At 32.7% G+C, this 17,500-nt stretch overlaps 1 protein-coding gene across 6 annotated transcripts in view; it reads right to left on the bottom strand.

Annotated features, from left to right (window-relative positions):
• The window catches only part of FOXP2 (forkhead box P2), a 587,369-nt gene that overhangs the window by 7,488 nt on the left and 562,381 nt on the right, over positions 1-17,500 (bottom strand). For all 6 annotated transcript variants that reach the window (XM_077113417.1, XM_077113328.1, XM_077113646.1 and 3 more), the window contains one exon: positions 17,451-17,500. This exon is cut by the window's right edge and continues 114 nt beyond it. In XM_077113417.1, the coding sequence (XP_076969532.1) occupies positions 17,451-17,500 (50 nt within the window). The remainder of the gene's footprint in view (positions 1-17,450) is intronic.

Here is a 17,500-nt window from a genome sequence, read left to right as displayed (position 1 = left end):
ACCCAGAGGCCTATACACACAGCAAGTACCCAATCAGTACTTGATGATTGAATAAATGATGTCTCATCAAGTCATTAAGAGTTTCATTTGCACTATTCTAAATTAGTGAAAAAGGTATCAGAATTAGTGAATAAGGTATCACAGTTGGGAAAGATGTAAATAAAATTATCTTTCATGGCCACAGTATTGGGCTGTTCATTTATTAATATAACCCAAAAGCAAAATCAATATTTATTAATGCTTATTTTTATAAAGATTTGATTGCCATCCATAAAATGCCTAGGAAGTAAATAAATGGTAGGAAGAAAACTTTGAGCATCCTAGGGAAAAAAAGAAAACTGCTTGAAAGGTACGGTGCCTATGCCTTTGGATTGGTGGAAACCTTCTCAATCAAAATAAAATTTAATAGCAATCATCGCTATTTATATTAGGTATCTCCTTTTTGGATCTGGAAGTGTTTTATATTTTTGCTTGCCATGTTATATGCCATCTCAAAAGAAATGGAACATAATGAAGCTATATGCATTATGTGGGGTGCAGTGTAAATAGGGAAACAGTCTCTTGACAAAAATATATTCACTAGCTATATTTTTCACTTCTTACCCCTATAACAGCATATGAGGGCATTTAACTGACTCCTAGAAAAAAGTTCGATGATCAGTGTACTGATCATTTTACCAAATTCTTCAAAGACTATGTGTTACACATTATAAGATAATTAGGTTTCCTTCTAGGAGAAATGCCTCCTCCACTATAGAAACATCCCTGACAATGTAAATAAAATATTTTCTTTAAAGAAACTCTCTTTTCATTGCCCACCAATTCTTTTTTGCATATCATCCTCTTTTCCAGTGGGATTATCTGAAGATTTTAAAATTACTAAATTTGCAATTTAGTTCAATAATTTTTATGTATTTAGTATTTTGGTTAACGTGAAAGAAAATATAGCATACAGTAATACTGAATAGTTTATCATCTTTAGTCATGAAGCAGTATAAAATAGTACTTACGAATCTGGGTTTTGAGGACAAAGACTTGCTTCTGAAACTTGATTCCTTCCTTTACTTCCCAGCTATGGGACCTTAAGGAAGCTACTTAACCTCTATGCGCTTCAATTTCTTTACCCATAAAACAAGAAATACAAAGGATGTACTTTATACAGTTGTTATAAGAATTACATGGTTTAATACATACAAACCACTTGGAACAGTGCCTGGGTCATAAGTGATCAACAAATGTTAGCTATAATCATTATGTAAAAAAGAAAGCATGGTATTAATACATGATTCAATTTTTAAACATTTTATGATTCATTAACTCTGAAAGTATTTTTAGCTCCTCTCCACAAATTAAGATTTTTATTATTGTATCAGAAAAGTCACAAAACAAGGTACATTCATCCCACATATCAGATGCAAGGTATTAGAGCTATTATTAAAGTCTACCTACACTTCCTTAAATGTTCATTTAAAATAATAAAAGGAACAAAATAACATTACATATTGCTAAAATTATTCCAAAGAATTATTACCAATATATTCCCAAACACTAAAATACTAAGCCAAATGCTCAAGTCATTTTTAGGTCAATAAAGGAAAGTAAATTTCAAAGTAGGAAGGTTGTCATTGAAGCACTCTGTACACAAAGGCCCTTACATTTATTTTCCTTTAGCCATTCATCACAGGCATCATCACTCACTTGTCTTAAATCACTAGTACATGTTCAATGAATGGCTCAAGTCTACATCACATTTACTATGCAGGTTGTGGCATATGGATTTTTGGTGATAGATATTTAGCTAGAGAAACCTTGACTAGACTACTTCAAGTTGGCTAAAAACATGGAAATTTTAAGAGACATAGCAATATATTTAAGTTTATTAGAAAATGAATTTTTCTGCCAGAGATTCTGTTATGCTGTGGATTGAGTTAAGTCCCCTGTGTCTATAATGATGTAAAGACTATCAATCTCACTATTACAAGAAAAGGCAATAACATATTATCATTATCTCATATTGTCAATTACTAATTTAACAAACATTTACTGAGTCCCTTCTACATATAGGGCACTGTGGGGCCTTTAAATATCTATCAAGAACGTGTAGTACAGTATGGCAGAAATATGTACTTAAATAACTACAAGATTGCTTGCCATAAGTGTCCTAAGAGAAAAAGCAATTAAGTGGTACAAGAGGAATTAATGACTGAGGGAGATTATTTGCCTCTAAAAGAATGCCAAAGTTCTAACAACATTAAAAGACATATGTATTCCTAGTGCAATTCATTAAATACACACGAAGAGTGTGCAAGTTAGATAGACTCTGGAGAGAAATTCCTGACTATTTTGGTGATAAAACATGTTCTGAGTTTGAAGAAGGTCTATTCCGGGTGGTTCAGGCAGTCATCATGCCATTTTCACCCCAATGATTCAAAATTTATATACTGCTTCCTTCAGCTAGGATTTGAGGCATCTTACAGATTAAACTGTAGTCCTTGAGCGAGCCCTTAATAACAAGCAAAGTAGAAGCTCCTTCAAACAGACAGAACGAGTTGCCTCCAGGAATAAAACAGATGGTAACATTTGAAAAATACACTGAGGACTTGGTTTTGAAAAAAAAAGCTTATGAACAAAAGGAAAGAAAAAGTACAGTTGGGTAACTGAGTTTTTGTTGTCTGATTTGTGAGATCTTGAATAAAGGATAATAAGTGAACTTATTTTCACATATCTAAAGCAGAAGTCTAAGAAGTCTGGAGAGGATTACCTACCCAGTCATTCATTTATTTATTGGGCACCCAGTATACACCAGACATCAGCCTCATCACACACTTCAGGATACGGACTTTGGAAATGAAGGCCAGAAGGAAAATGTAGCCACCTTTCATAGTCACTGCAGTAGTTCTTCTAAGCCTGGTAAAATTTGTTACATTTCTTTAAATGGAGTCTGAAATAATTTCATCTTTTATTTTAAAGCAAATTAGCCATCTGGTAAATAATGGTGATTTCTTCAAACTAGAATCCAAGAACTCATTACAAATGCTTTGAGAATTGTTCTAGCCACAAAATAAAAATACTTCTGAAACAACCATTCCTTTTAGTCCATTACCTACTATTTACCACAGAGAAGCAGTGATTTATGTTTCCTGCTTAAAGATGACAGAGTCACCTCCTAATTTTATGTAGTTTACACTTGAGAGAGTGCTATTGGGAACTTCTTTTTAGAATTGGAGAAAAAGAAGTATTTAATGATGGAGAGATATGTGTGTTATTATTCCCTAACAGAAAGATACAAAGTCAGTAACTGAAATAGAAGTTCTTCTAGAAGCATAAAAGTTACTTCTTAGAAGTGAAAAAATTCAACTCAATAGACATGTGAGAAACATGCGCTAGGGCCAATATGGACAATGGTTCCTGTTCTCATAGAGTTTCAGTCTAATAGAAGAAGGAAGACATGCACAAGTAAATCCCATACAAAGCAGACTGATCGACACCATAGTAAGCAGAGTGTTATCAAGGAGGGGAGACGAATTCTGACCATACTGACCATACTGACCACAGTCAGTAAAGACTGTGTAAAGGAGGTGTCAGTTCAGGAAGGCTCTGAAATATTTATTTAGCAAATTTGAGCAGAGACGAGAGAAAGCGTTTTCTAAGTGGAAATGGTGAAACTGGGGTATCTTGGATGTGCTATGTGTAACCCAAGAGTGTGTAGTAGTCATGAGGTAAGGAGGGTCATTAGTCATGAATATGCTAGAAAAACAAAACAGGGTCCAATGGTGAAGGGCCTTGTACTGCCCATCATGGAGTTTAAACTTTATTTTCTGCCAGCTGAAGGACCATGGATGGTTTCTGAGCAGTGGAGTGAAGAGATAAGAATTTTAAGGGGATTAACTTGTGAAGCATAGACTGGAGGTAGGGTTACTGGTTAGAAGCTTCCTAAACCTTTCTGATTAGAAACAGTGGAGACAAGTGAAGAATTTAGGATATAAATTGTGTAGAAAAAAGGTCTTTGCATCTATAGTTCTTAAACTTTTTTGTATATGAAATATTTCCCTTTCACATTCCACTAAGAAGACAGAAGTGCCGAAATCCATGTGAAAATTTTTAAGTTAAAATAGTTCATTTTAACTTAATGGGTTATAATTCATATATAATCTTGATGAAGATTTGGAATTTTTGTTTCAACTGTTTGATGGGAAGGGAAAGAAGAAGCTGGAGAGCTTGGAGATACTGAAAAATGGAAGATAGAAAGATGTTGAAACAAATTTCACCACAGTATTCTTTTTTGAATATTTGTGGTCACAGTATGGCCACAATAAATTCATAAAAGGCTGTTGATAACTGGTCTCTGGAAACTTTACTTATTTATTTTTAGTTGGGGTTCTTATGTCATTTTAAACATAAATATGTTTTAAAACTGCATGTCAAGGGAAAAGGGCATAAAGAGGTGCCATTTTCTCAAGTGAAGAAAGTCTTCTAGGATTTACAGAGAGGAACAGCAAAGCCGAAAATTGGTAAGACTTTTTAAAAGTAGGTAACACCAAAAAAAATAAATAAATAAAATAAAAAGGCAGGCCATAGTAGCTCAGTAGGCCGAGTTCTCGTCTGCCATGCCGGAAACCTGGGTTCAATTCTCAGTGCCTGTCCATGCAAAAAATAAAATAATAAAAGAAAAGAAAAGTAATAAAAAAATAAAATAAAAATGGATAACACATAACTTTATGAGTCTTGCTAAGCACCTACAAGTAACTGTTGATTTTTTTTTTTTATGCCCCTACTCTATCATATCATCAGCTTGGAGGTTAAAGAACTCTAAGATATGGCTTCCAAATTCCTGTCCAATTGCAACTTGCAGGTATTCCTCTTTTGGCAGATGGCTCCTGGCAAGGCAAATGAATTATGTCCATTCTCTGAACAAGACCCTTGTTCTACATCTTAATCACCATTGCTCATGGGGGGTCCTATACTCTCATGTCTCATCTCTACCTAGTATTAGGTTGACACATTTAAGATGGCTATTTTTAGAAGTAAAAAACAATCAAATAGCAATAACTTCATAAAGTTTGACCTAAAATAGACTCCATATTTTGTCTGAAATCAAAGCCACATTTTCATGAACACTTTATTGATTCTTCTCCCATTGCTTTACATGTATATGTGTACTTACATCTTACAAAAGACTTCTCATTTTGTTTACAGCTCTCTTCATCCCTTTCCTTAGTCTCTATTGCATTATCATTATGCATGTACTTATCCCACTATTACTGGATTTTTTTGTTTTTTTAACATGGGCAGGCACCGTGAATCGAACCCGGGTCCTCTGTCATGGCAGGCAAGCATTCTTGCCTGCTGAGCCACCGTGGCCCGCCCTATTACTAGATTTTTATCTCTTCTTGATACAGACTGTCTGCCACAGTTTTCAGCAAAGTCTGTTGCACATAAAAGGTGTTTAATAAATGTTTATTTGATTTAAATGAATGAAACTCTTCTCTGGACCATTCAACCTAACAAGCCTCTGTTGAAGGTGCTGCAAAGTAGCAGCTGATTTTTATATTCTAGTTTAATCTATCAGTTTTACAGTCCACCCTCAGTAATTAATGCAAAGGGGACTAGCAACATTAATAGACTGATTTGTTGCCTTAAAGAAATGTGTTGCTTCATTTGTTGTGGAAATTTTAAGTACTCAAGCCACCAATGAGAGGAAGGAGAAATGCTAATGTTTGCTTATACCCTAAAGCAAAGAGTCAAATTATAATGTGAAAGTTTCTCTTTTAAATTGTGGTCACACAGTGTATTCCCTAGAGAAATGCAAATAGTCATTTTCTCCTTATTCAAGACCAAGTAATAGGTCCTATCAACTGTTTCTGCTTTTCTTTAGGATAAGAAAGTACTATTGCTAAATTTTTCTTTAAAAGAAGTTGTTCAAAATATATTTAATTCAAAAAAAATACTTATATCATTAGACAAGGTTTAGCCTCAAAACTGCATTTTCTCATCCTTGCTTATTTAAAAGTTACTAAATGTAATGACTAAAATATTTATATACTACAATCATTTATGAGACTAAGGGGCACAATGTAAATTTGGTCCTTTCAGAAATATATAATAAATACCAACAAATTAATGATAATCATTATTTTGAATGATAAAAATTATCTCATATTTTAAGATAGAGGTCCATAAATGCTGTGAAGAAAAACTTACAAGATAATTTATGACTGATATCTATAATTTTATCAAGCATTTACAAGCCCAAACTCATAGTTAGACTAGATTAAAATTATTCTGATGTCATTTACCTTTTCTTCATATAATCCTAGTTAGCTGGGAAAACGTTCAATACATTAATATAGTGTAGAAAAAAGATATGGATGATTTTTAAATAGGATTTTTAACCTTTTTCCCTGCCCTAACACACTTGAGATATAACATACTTCTGTCAGTAACAGTGGATCATTCCTATAAAAAATGTTACTCCCCAGATAATACTCAAAACGCGATCCTCAGAAACAGCTTTAGGGCTCTAATGCTTCACTTTTACTATGGAAACTGATTTTATTTGACCCAATATAGCAATCTTTATTCAATAAAAATGAACTTATATATACATACAGTTCTTCAATTAACACACTGAATATCTTGAAGTACATGTAGCCGTTAAACCATTCATCTATTTCCTAATCAATACAACCTATTAAAGTTCCTAATTTTAAAGTGTGTTGTTTCTTATTTCTACTCAATTTAGTTTGGATAGCTTTTTAGCTTACGTAGGATACACTGATAAACTCAAATAGAACACTTGAATAAACATACAAATGCTTTATCTTTTTTATTATGTCCTCATTACTGATTAGCCACCTTTAAAAATACCAGAATAAACTGAAATTTGCTATAGGCATATTCTCTCCATTAATTTGAGCAGGTTTTGACCATTGTCCAAAATAGGAGTAAAAATGTGCTAGTTATAAGGAAATATTCATACAAGGTGGGATTTTCTTTTAATTATCTACACTCTCTGTTTAGTACTGGGCATAAAGCTGTGGAATGAATTATGATAACTATTAGGATCCAAACATTTTAAGTGATCAAAGTATATGACTAGTGCTTCAGTTACCAATTTCATATGTGTTTAAATAAATTTTTACTTGATTCCAATTTCTCAATGGCACAACTACAAGCTTACTTCATGCTGACATAGAAATTATTGTTTTAAAAATGTTATTTAATTCCAAAATATAAGAATTCTCTATTAAGACAGATTTAGATTGGTGAAACTCAAATTTTTGGTTTTTTGTTTTTGAATAGCTAACTTCTATTGCTGATTTTTTTGAAGTTTGTAATCACATACACAGAAAATACAAAGAAAACAGTCATTTTTTTTTCAAAGAAGTTTCACAGAAAAACTGATAAAATAATTTTTGTTCATTTAGAAAGCACACAAAAAATGGAGATTCTGGAAATTCAGTCTCACTTCCTTCTAGAATATACCAAGGGAAATTATATAATTGTGTTTGGAATTTGATGACCAACTCATAAACATTGCAAGATTAGTTATCTCTAGTTGTATAAAATTAGTTTGAATGAGAAACAGTCATGTTTCTTAAACTAATGCAAATTTTAGAGGAATATTTTGTATTTCTGTTTAGGAAGGTATTTTAGTTTATTTAGCTTATCATAAAATCAAATGATATAAGTGAAATTAAAGTTGAAATGGAAAACTTTACTTTAAAATATGTTTCATTGGTACTTTTCAAAAGGAGAGCTGATCTTAAGCTCAAATGAGTAATTAGGAGTTTTTTATATAGTCAGAAAGAAATTATTTACTTGGTTCTCTTAGACTCTATTATTCTGAAAGGACATCCCTGACTTCTTTCACTAAAAACTGGATTTTATATCCCAAGTTTAAGAACACTTTAGAGAAAAATGTTAATTCTCTCCTTTACAGTAGTGACTAAAAATGCCATACAATTAAATTTTTAATTTTCTAGAAATGAAAAAATTCAGTTCTTATTTTATCAGCCAAGAAATTTTAAACAGGTCTGTACTCTCATGGTTCAACTTTTTGCCAATTTCTTGTCTTTTGACATTATTTCTCTTTTATAGATTAAAATAACACTTGCCACAAAAATTCTGGTGTTTGAATGAATTGATTTTTGTTTTGATTTGAACTGGTTTGCACAAGTTGATGCCACCAGGACAGTACTCCAAACCATCACTCTACAGAAACAAAAATCTTTTTTCTTTTTACCTGATGAAAAAGAAAATGTTCCTTCTCCTAGAAATTTGCAACGTAAAAAGTGGATCCCCAAATTGCAGTGAACAAATGATTGCTCACACATACATGCTTTTGTAAAGTTTGATCTGCTCAGGAATAAACAGAAAATGCTCTAATAAATTTCCCATACCTTTTCTCCTAATTAAAATTAAATACATTTTAATTTTCCCTCTTCGAGCCAGAATATAACTTTGATCCTATTATATTTAATAAATTTTATCTTCTTTAGTATATGTTTTTACATGCTGCCATTTACTACATATATATATATATATATATATTTGGCATGATTGGGCTCTGGGAATTGAACCCGGGTCTCTAGCATGGCAGGTAGTATTCTGCCACTGAGCCACTATTGCAGTGCCCTGCCATTTACTATTTGATTGCAAAAGAATATTGTTTTCAGATCATTGAAAAGAACTTCCCTTCTAAGATACATTGACACACTTAATGATGCAGTTTATAATCCTATTCTACATCCCGGTAGATCTGACCCTGAGGTAAAGTTCCAAAGGTCCATTTAAAGTCAGCAGAAATTCTAAGAAATACAACAAAAAAGTGGATTAAGGTTAATGAAACATAAGTTGCATGCATAAATATGTATGTGAGAATTTCTCTAAGACTTCTCGCATTTACCTTTGGAAGTATATTAAAATTTATCCAACATTGTTTAAAGAAAACTGGATTTTAAGTGATTTAGAGGCTCATTCCTTAATGATTTCAAATAGTTTTGTCATTGTGCTGGCAAATAAAAATTTTTTAAAAATCATACACACACGCAAAACACAACAGCTATAGCAACAGCAAAAACAAAATTCTTGAAGATTTTCCACTCTATTTGAATTCACAATGGTGATAAATGTGACTAGAACAGTTGTAATAAAATAAAAATACAGATGTAACTACTTTGATCATTGATGAGAACAAATAAATTGTACACAATCTCAGAATCAACTAGTTGCCCATTGGTGGCAATATAAAATTAAGATACAATTGGGACCATTCCATTTTATCTCTCATAAATGAAAACTTTCAATAACCATTCTACTATGGTTCTAAGGACGCTTACTAGTTAGGGAAATAAAATAAAATCTAAATCACACTTTAACAGTCATCAGGGCAATCTTGCTACTGCTCCAATTCTTAATTGAGCCATTCACCTAAAAAGTGAATTTTGCCTTGTTCCATGCCTTATTCCAGTCATGAATGTCAGGATGGATATATAGGGTATATGTCCCAGTTTTCTCTCCAATTTCCTGCTTGATAAAGTAAGTTTTTCTTGCTTCTTAAAGAGCTCAAAGTCCCATAAGTTGGGTCTGTCTATGGTTTGCCTTCCCCACTGTGGTTTCACCCATTTTCTGGACTATTTACTTCTGATTGCCAAACCAGCCTGATGAATGCTGTCCATCCACCATGGGCTCTCGCTGACGCTGTCTCTCAGTGAGATGGACAAGTGGCACCTGGAGTGCATGGTCCGTGGCCCTGATCTAGCTAATCTCGCAGACCACTTGCTCTGCTGAAACTATCGCTTTTCTCAAATTAAGCCACATACTGACTCAGATCTAGTAAAGAATGTTAGTTTCCATTAGTTATGTTAAAGTATTTGATAATCTGTCACTTACATAAGTTACATAAATTATTTATTTCTATCCTAGTGTTAGAAACTGTTTACGGAATGTAGGAAAACCAAGATCGAGTTTTAAACTGTGTTTATTGGTATTGAAGTATTCAAGTAGATTATGGTACTTAAGTGACTAGTGAATTTGTGAATTTTAAATGCTATCAAAGTAGCCAAGATGCACATTATCAAATATAATTTCTTATGTAAATTACCTTCACGTATAAAGGCTACTTATATAATAAATATTGATAGCCATAAAATGCCTTTAGGCACCAAATAAACACCCACATCCCAAGTCTTATGTCAAAATCTTAAGTCATATAACCATATGGGTGTGTAAAATTTTTCCCTGGTACTAGAAGTAGAAAATAATTATGATTATAGCAATATTCATTCTTCAACAATTCATTCACTGACTTTTTGGTCCTCAGAAAGAGGCAATTTCTAAGGCTGAACTAGTGTTAATGCAAATGAAGATATGTCTTCTAACAAAATATTTTCTTTAGATATAAAACAGAAGCAGGAAGCTACAATATTGTCAGCTCAAAATTTTCCAGCATACTTTGCCTAAATTGTGGGAATTCACACCATGGATGTCAGATATCATCTGTATAGTTCTATAAAAATCCTTCAAAACCCTATAGGAACCCACAAATTTTGACAATTGGCACAGTAGGGATACAACACTTTTCAGCTAAAGGTACTGTACCTCTGGGAGGATCTTTTTATTAAGAGGAACTGGAAAGAGTTGTGCTACATATGGGGCCTCGAATAATGTAAAAAAGAACAGCAGCTACTGATCCACACTTGCAGCATTAAAAAAAAAGATGAGATGATAAAGAGCTGGCATAATCATAAGTTCTGTACAATCACTTTGGAAAGAGATTGCAAAGCTAACTAGCAAAGTTAATGAAAAAGTTTTGAGATTAAATAAAAATGGGATTAAATCAGAGGAAAAATTATGAGGCCCAGAAATGTTAAGGAAAAAAATTAAAAGTGGTTGAAAAATTCTGAATTAGAAAATCTGTGAAAACATATGTGAGGCAGAAAAATGCTTTTATGTTCAGAGCTCCATAATGCAACATAATGATCCAAAATATCCCGCAAAAATAGAAAGGCTTAACAAGCATGAAGACAATGAGAGAGAGAGCATTCCACTTGCTCAAGTTGTCAGTCACTTTCAACTGTTTTTCTCTGAAATACAGAGCCACTCCAATTTCAAATGCTTTTGTCCACAGAGTTCTAAGATCTGTAGGGATTTATATCCAACCACCAAAGGTGTAGAATCTGCAAATTCTTCATGTGCCTACAAATAGCAATTTAAACTTTAAAGCTGCCAAAGAGAATTTAAAAAAAAGGCAATATTATATATTTTATTATTTTCATTATGTTTCATGCAAATTCACAATTTCTATTAGACTATTGATGCTGTTTTTAAAAACAGGAGGTCTAAAAGTCCCTTTAAGTTGTCTTTGGGGCCAAAATACATTGCCAGGAGAGACTGACACTTAAACCATGGTATGAGCAAGTGAGGGGCTCGTGAAGCAAAAGACGTTGTAAAGGTGATTTGGGACATGTGATAGAAAGTTCTGGGGCACATAGAATATGCATCTGACATGCTAATCAAAAAGATTAATGTGATCACTACTGCAGTTCTGAAATACCTCAACATTCCTTTTATGTGATGCCTCAGCCTTGATTTCCTTACCCTAAAGTTTTGGCTTCTAAGGAGACCACAGATTTATTCTCTAGTCTTATGTGTGAAAGATTTACATTCTGATTCTATATAGAAGATCACCAACTCTCAATCTTCAAATATTTGCTTTAATAAGAGGAAGATAATAATAATTATCTGCAACTAATAAGAAGAACATTTAGTTAGTAGAACTTTGAAATGACCTAGAAGCTAAGAGGATTCAGGAATGACATGTAAGAAATTATGTGAAAACCCAACAGTAGGAGGCTCTAATAATCAAGTGGCGGAGAGACATACAATGGAATGCTTTGAGTGTAAATCCCTCAAACACAGTATCAGTTTAAGAATATTCACTTTAATCTTTAGAAACAAAATTTGAAAATATAAAAATGAGAATATCATTAACATTTTAGAAGAGATCAAAGGCAAATTTCAGCCAAATTATTAACAGTGAGGAGAAATAACTGCTTAACAAAAAAGAAATAACCAAGTTAAACTAAATGCAGTGAGTACATCCTTAAATTCTTCTTTTTGCCTTGGATTAAGAAAGAAATAAGGGTTGATTCTACCCCATATGGGTTCACCTTCCAGTTCTAGTGTAAATATTTTCTTTTCTTTTAATCCATTTAAGCCTAACAGATGGAATAAGAGAGTAAATCAAATTATTTCAGCTTCTATCCTAACTTTTTAAGTAGGTTTTTTTCTTTAGTTCTATTTAGTTCTATTTCAATATAAACTAGAAAGCTAAAGTAACTTTCATCTATATGCTATCACGCTCCAAACAGTATGGTAATAAGGGAATATGGGCACTGAGATATATATATATATATATATATATATATATATATATTATTTATATATATATAATATATATATATTATATATATAAATATATATATATTATTTATATATATAATATATATATATTATATATATAAATATATATATAATATATATATATAAGAGAAGACTATTATAAAACATAATGATACTCAGCTCAGACTCTTAAAGGCAATATCCTTTACATTTATTCAGACCATGGCAAGCATTTTAACCCTTCCAACAGCAGTAGAAAATAAAGATTTAAAGAGTTACTTAAATTGAAAAGAAGCAAAACAAGTTTCAAAAAAATTACTACATAGAATCTTTAAGTTTCCACCTAGCATTACCCTTTCCTACTTTTTGCTATAATCCTTTGAACATTCATCTGATTTATTGCTGCAGTAATCTCAAACGTCTTTCTTATTTTATAATTTGCCTTCAACAAGGTAAATAAAATGTAACAAGGTCTGGGAGGATAATCACCAATGAGATGAAAGGGGACTGCCACTTTCTACTTCCAAAAATTTGCACAGTTATAAAATACATATTAACTAAATAAGATTAAACATAAAGCCTAACAAGTACACTCCACCAACATGAAGAAAGATCTTTTAGCTCTCTCACAAAGATGGACATTATATTTAGTTATCTTTTCTTTCTAAAATCTCTTTCAGTCTTCTTCTTCAGGGTTCTAAGAGAATGTTGGATTTTACTCTTGGATGTATTACCTCACGAAGTCAAATCACTTCTAATTAAGAGTCACCTCTTCCTTATTAAATGCTTATTTGTGTTGTCTAATGTGACAGGTGGTTCATATACATACTGTGTCTAAAACACATTCTCTGTCCTTGAGGACCTTGCCGTTAAGCTGAAGTTATCTCCCACAGGAGCACACACACGTACATGGGCACACACCCGTGCACACATGTGCATACACACAGTGTGGAGTTCCAAATAATGGTTCAAGGAGCAATTTCTTCAAGAATGCGGAGCAGAGCAGAGGTCCTAAGAACTAGTCCTTTGAGGAAAGGTGCACTTTAGAAAAAGTGAAGAGGAGGAGAAGAAAAAGGAAAGGTCATAAGGCAAAATAAATGCACCAGTTTGTCAAAAGCCTTTATTCAGGGTACCATAAAAGTTGGAATTGTGGGGAGGCATTAACTGTGCAACATGAAATTGAGGACAATGGATGATAATTTGGCATCTCTCATCTGTCCCGATAATTTACAATAAGCATTAATCTGTATCTATTCTTTTCCTCTAATGCTTTTTGACATCTCCTTCACTAACCTCAGGAAAGCATTCACAATTTACCATGTAGAATTTTACTATTTTGCGGTTGAATGAAAGGATTAAACAAAAGAAAGGGTCAACTTTGTTTTTCCTGCACGTATGGGTTTTTAGGTCCGTGGGCTCAGCAAGTAATAAGCTTTCCCTTTGTAAGTCTATCCCTTTGTGTCCCTATTTTCTTTGTAGGTTTTTAAACTTACCATGACTTTTCCTAATTTCCCACCTTGTCCTTAACATTCAACCAGTTGTGATTTTCTGATATTTCTTTCCATAGCACTTCTTGTATTGATTTCTTGCTCTCTACTCCCAGCCTTGTACTTAAGTCAGGAACTACTTACTATAACAATTGATCTTCTGCTTCTAGTCTCTCCCAACTCCAGAATATTCCACCATACACAGACCAGTTTCAGTCACCATCCATTCAGTAAACTTTCAGATTTCTCTTCCTGAAGAGTTCTATGTCAAACTTAAGCTCAAAATGTTAATGGGCTCCATACTGACTAAACCGAACACATAGCTTGATATTTTAGACATTCAACAGTCTGGTCACACATGTTTTTCTTCCTATATGCTAAATTTCTATCAAATCTAATACTGAATATTTTCTAGGCATACATCATGTGTTCCTGATTCTGGGTTGGTATTGTTCACTTTGTCTGAATTGGTCATTATCTACAGCCTCAGATACACCCTCATCTCAAAAAGCCCTTATCCCGTTGACATTGAGTAATATACTTTCTACCATGAATTCTTGAGCCGTATAAAAGTTTCACTTTTATAGATCTGCTTATTCCTTGCATTACCAGAGTAGGTGGGAGGAAAAGAGGAGGGAAGGTCAAGGAAACTAACCACATAATCCTGAAAAACTGTATTAAAATGTGAAATACCCAAAATATTTCATATTGTTTATAATCACATCTACGGTAACAATGAGGTTTTAGAAAGGCAATATAAATCAGTAACTATGTACACAGCGCTATGAGGAACTTAAGGAGCAACAATTATGTTCAGGCACTCATTTCATTTGCAAAAAATTCCTTAGGGTAGGGTTATTACTTTTCTCGTTTTTGAGATGAGAAAACTGAGGAAAGAACTGTTAGGTACACCCGATCTTACTCAGCTATCAAGTGTTGAATTTGGGATTGGAACCCTGACAATCTGGCACCATAGCCAATACACTTAACCATTAAGCTCTACTGCTTCTCAGTTACAATACTTGTTCATTGTTTCAGCATAATTACACCCTTCCAAAACAAATAACAACAACAAACTGTACCATGATTCAATTCAGGACACTTAAGTATGCTATTTAAAAGTTCTATAAAATTTCCTTCACTTACATTTAATTTTCAAAGTACTTGACAATGCATTCAATTATATGTTACCAAATTTTGATGAAGAGGGCTGGCTCAACATTTTTCCTAATATACATCATGTTGCTTAAGATTCTTTACATACAAGCATTGTAAGGACTCCATAATAATGAAGATTCAGCAAACTGAAGTGACATTCCATCAATAATATTTGACAACTTATATACACAAGTCATAATGATAGTGGCAGAAACAGATTTTTCAAATGAATGTCAGCTCAATATTTTGCAAGATAATTAAAATTTTGATCATACTTTTTACGATTTAGGAAAAGATAAGATTTGGTCTCTCTCTAATTTTTATCTTTTCTGGTATCTCTTTCTAGTGAGCCCAGTAAAACTCTCCTTTCTGTCTTTCCATGGAAATCATACATAAGTATTTTTCACAGGCACTAAATCATATATACAATGTGCAATGATATATTTATTATGAATATATTAATTTTACAACCCCCTAGCAACAGTACATCAGGCATTAAATATACAATTTTAAGTAGTTTTATACATTCTATTATTTCTCTGAGATATTTTACAAACTAAATTAATCATTAAATGAAAATTTTTAAATAGCAATTGCCACACAAAAAATACCGCTAACCTAATTATTAGCTCAGGTTCTAAATACAGCGTTCAGTAAACTGTTTAGTAAACTATTTTATTGACTCATTAATTGTATTTTAATATTCTTAGCACTGGACAATTACATCTAAGACAAAGTACCTCTTTACACATCCTCTATGTATGGTCTAACATAACTTAGCACAGGGTGTTTCATCAACAGTTTAAATACTTTATTATGAATGTGGTTCATTTCTCTGAAATAGGCCTTTTTGTTTTCCTCTTTGAAACAGATTTTTTCATTAAGGGGGGAAAACAAGATCTAAATCTTGTTTGCTCTTAAAAGTTTTATTGTTTTAGCATTTTATACAGGGAGAGCACATAACCATACTCAGGAACACTGCTAAAAGTAAAAGGCCTCAAGCTACCCACTGCATGGCTGATAGGATAAAGGAGGGATATAAAAACTTTTGTATGATTGCTCACTTTCCTTGTTTTAGAGTTCTGCTACTCTCAAGAGCATATATTCATGTTCTTTCTACTTCGAGTTTTATTACTTCTTTTGTATTATTTAATACATCTAAAGACACTTCCAAAAGACAAATTTTTCCATTTTGAAAAGTAATGGTTTGGAACCTGATAAAACACATTAATGTTCACAGTGTGTTTTTCACAAAGGTGATAGAGTAAAAGTGCTATAAAGCAATTAGGCACACAATCTTAAAGACATTAATGTGTCAAATTGAATAAAGTATTTTAAAAGTCAACAAAAATAATATATTGTGAAAGGCCAAATGAAAATGGGCACATACAAAGAGCATATTTTTCTTTCAGGTCTTTAACTAGATATTTAATGCAAAAAATAGGGGCAGGAAAGATAAAAATGAAGGACAGGGCTATTCTTGCCTCAATGATTTGCTATTACAAAATGTGAGATTTTTAACTCTAAGAAATATGGACATAAATTTACAATTTATTGAAACAACTGAATGGTGTATACACTTCATTATCCACATTCTATCTCCCCCCCCCCCCCATTTTTAAAGTTCCTTAAGGGTTGATACTTTTTTAGTAAACACGAAACTGATACTTTTGACACTGCTGAATAACACCAGGCATTTTTTAAAGTGCCATACACATTTCTGAAATCCACCATACATCAATTTTTAACACTTCTATTCTCTCAGCTCCATTAAAAAGATGGTAGGGGAAAGATTTTAGAGTAATTAATGATATAGTTAGCTGCTAAATATTAATAGGAATAGTAGTCTTGCATAAAATATAACATATAAACCTTGCCAATAGAGACACACCAGTAATTAAAGTTGAATATGTAATTACACTGATTTATAAGACAGGCAAAAAGTTACACTTTACTAGCTTCTATGTAAACTGTGGGTAACAGTTAAACTTTGCATTTTACGGTTTATAAAAGTGGGCAATATCTTGACTACAGTTCATAAATGGTTTAGAGACCTGTAATAGTTGTAAAAATTACGACAACTTATTCCATCATGAATATTCTTATTACACCATACAAACCAAACTGTGATAATGACCCATAAGATCTAGACTCATCTTAGCCACTGCTTTATGCCCAAGAGAATGTTAGTAATACTAGGAATTTGTAAAGGACTAGAGTACAACAATTATAGGACACTTGAGAGACTCTAAAAGATGCATTAAAACTGATTTTGATACACCTTTTCCTATCACGACCAGGGTGCAATTTAACTCCACTGAACCTTGCAATTTTTACTTTCATACCATTAAAAACTTCAGAAGACTACTAAATTTTAGACGCATATGAAACCACACTTACATGTGTGGCTGAGGTGAGCAGCCTGGACTGCTGTTTCCATTGCTGTCGAT

The sequence above is a fragment of the Tamandua tetradactyla genome, chromosome 1 (assembly GCF_023851605.1).
Source record: "Tamandua tetradactyla isolate mTamTet1 chromosome 1, mTamTet1.pri, whole genome shotgun sequence".
NCBI classification, from domain to species: Eukaryota; Metazoa; Chordata; class Mammalia; order Pilosa; family Myrmecophagidae; genus Tamandua; species Tamandua tetradactyla.
Note: the sequence above shows the minus strand (reverse complement) of the source record. Positions and strands in the feature narration are given on the sequence as shown.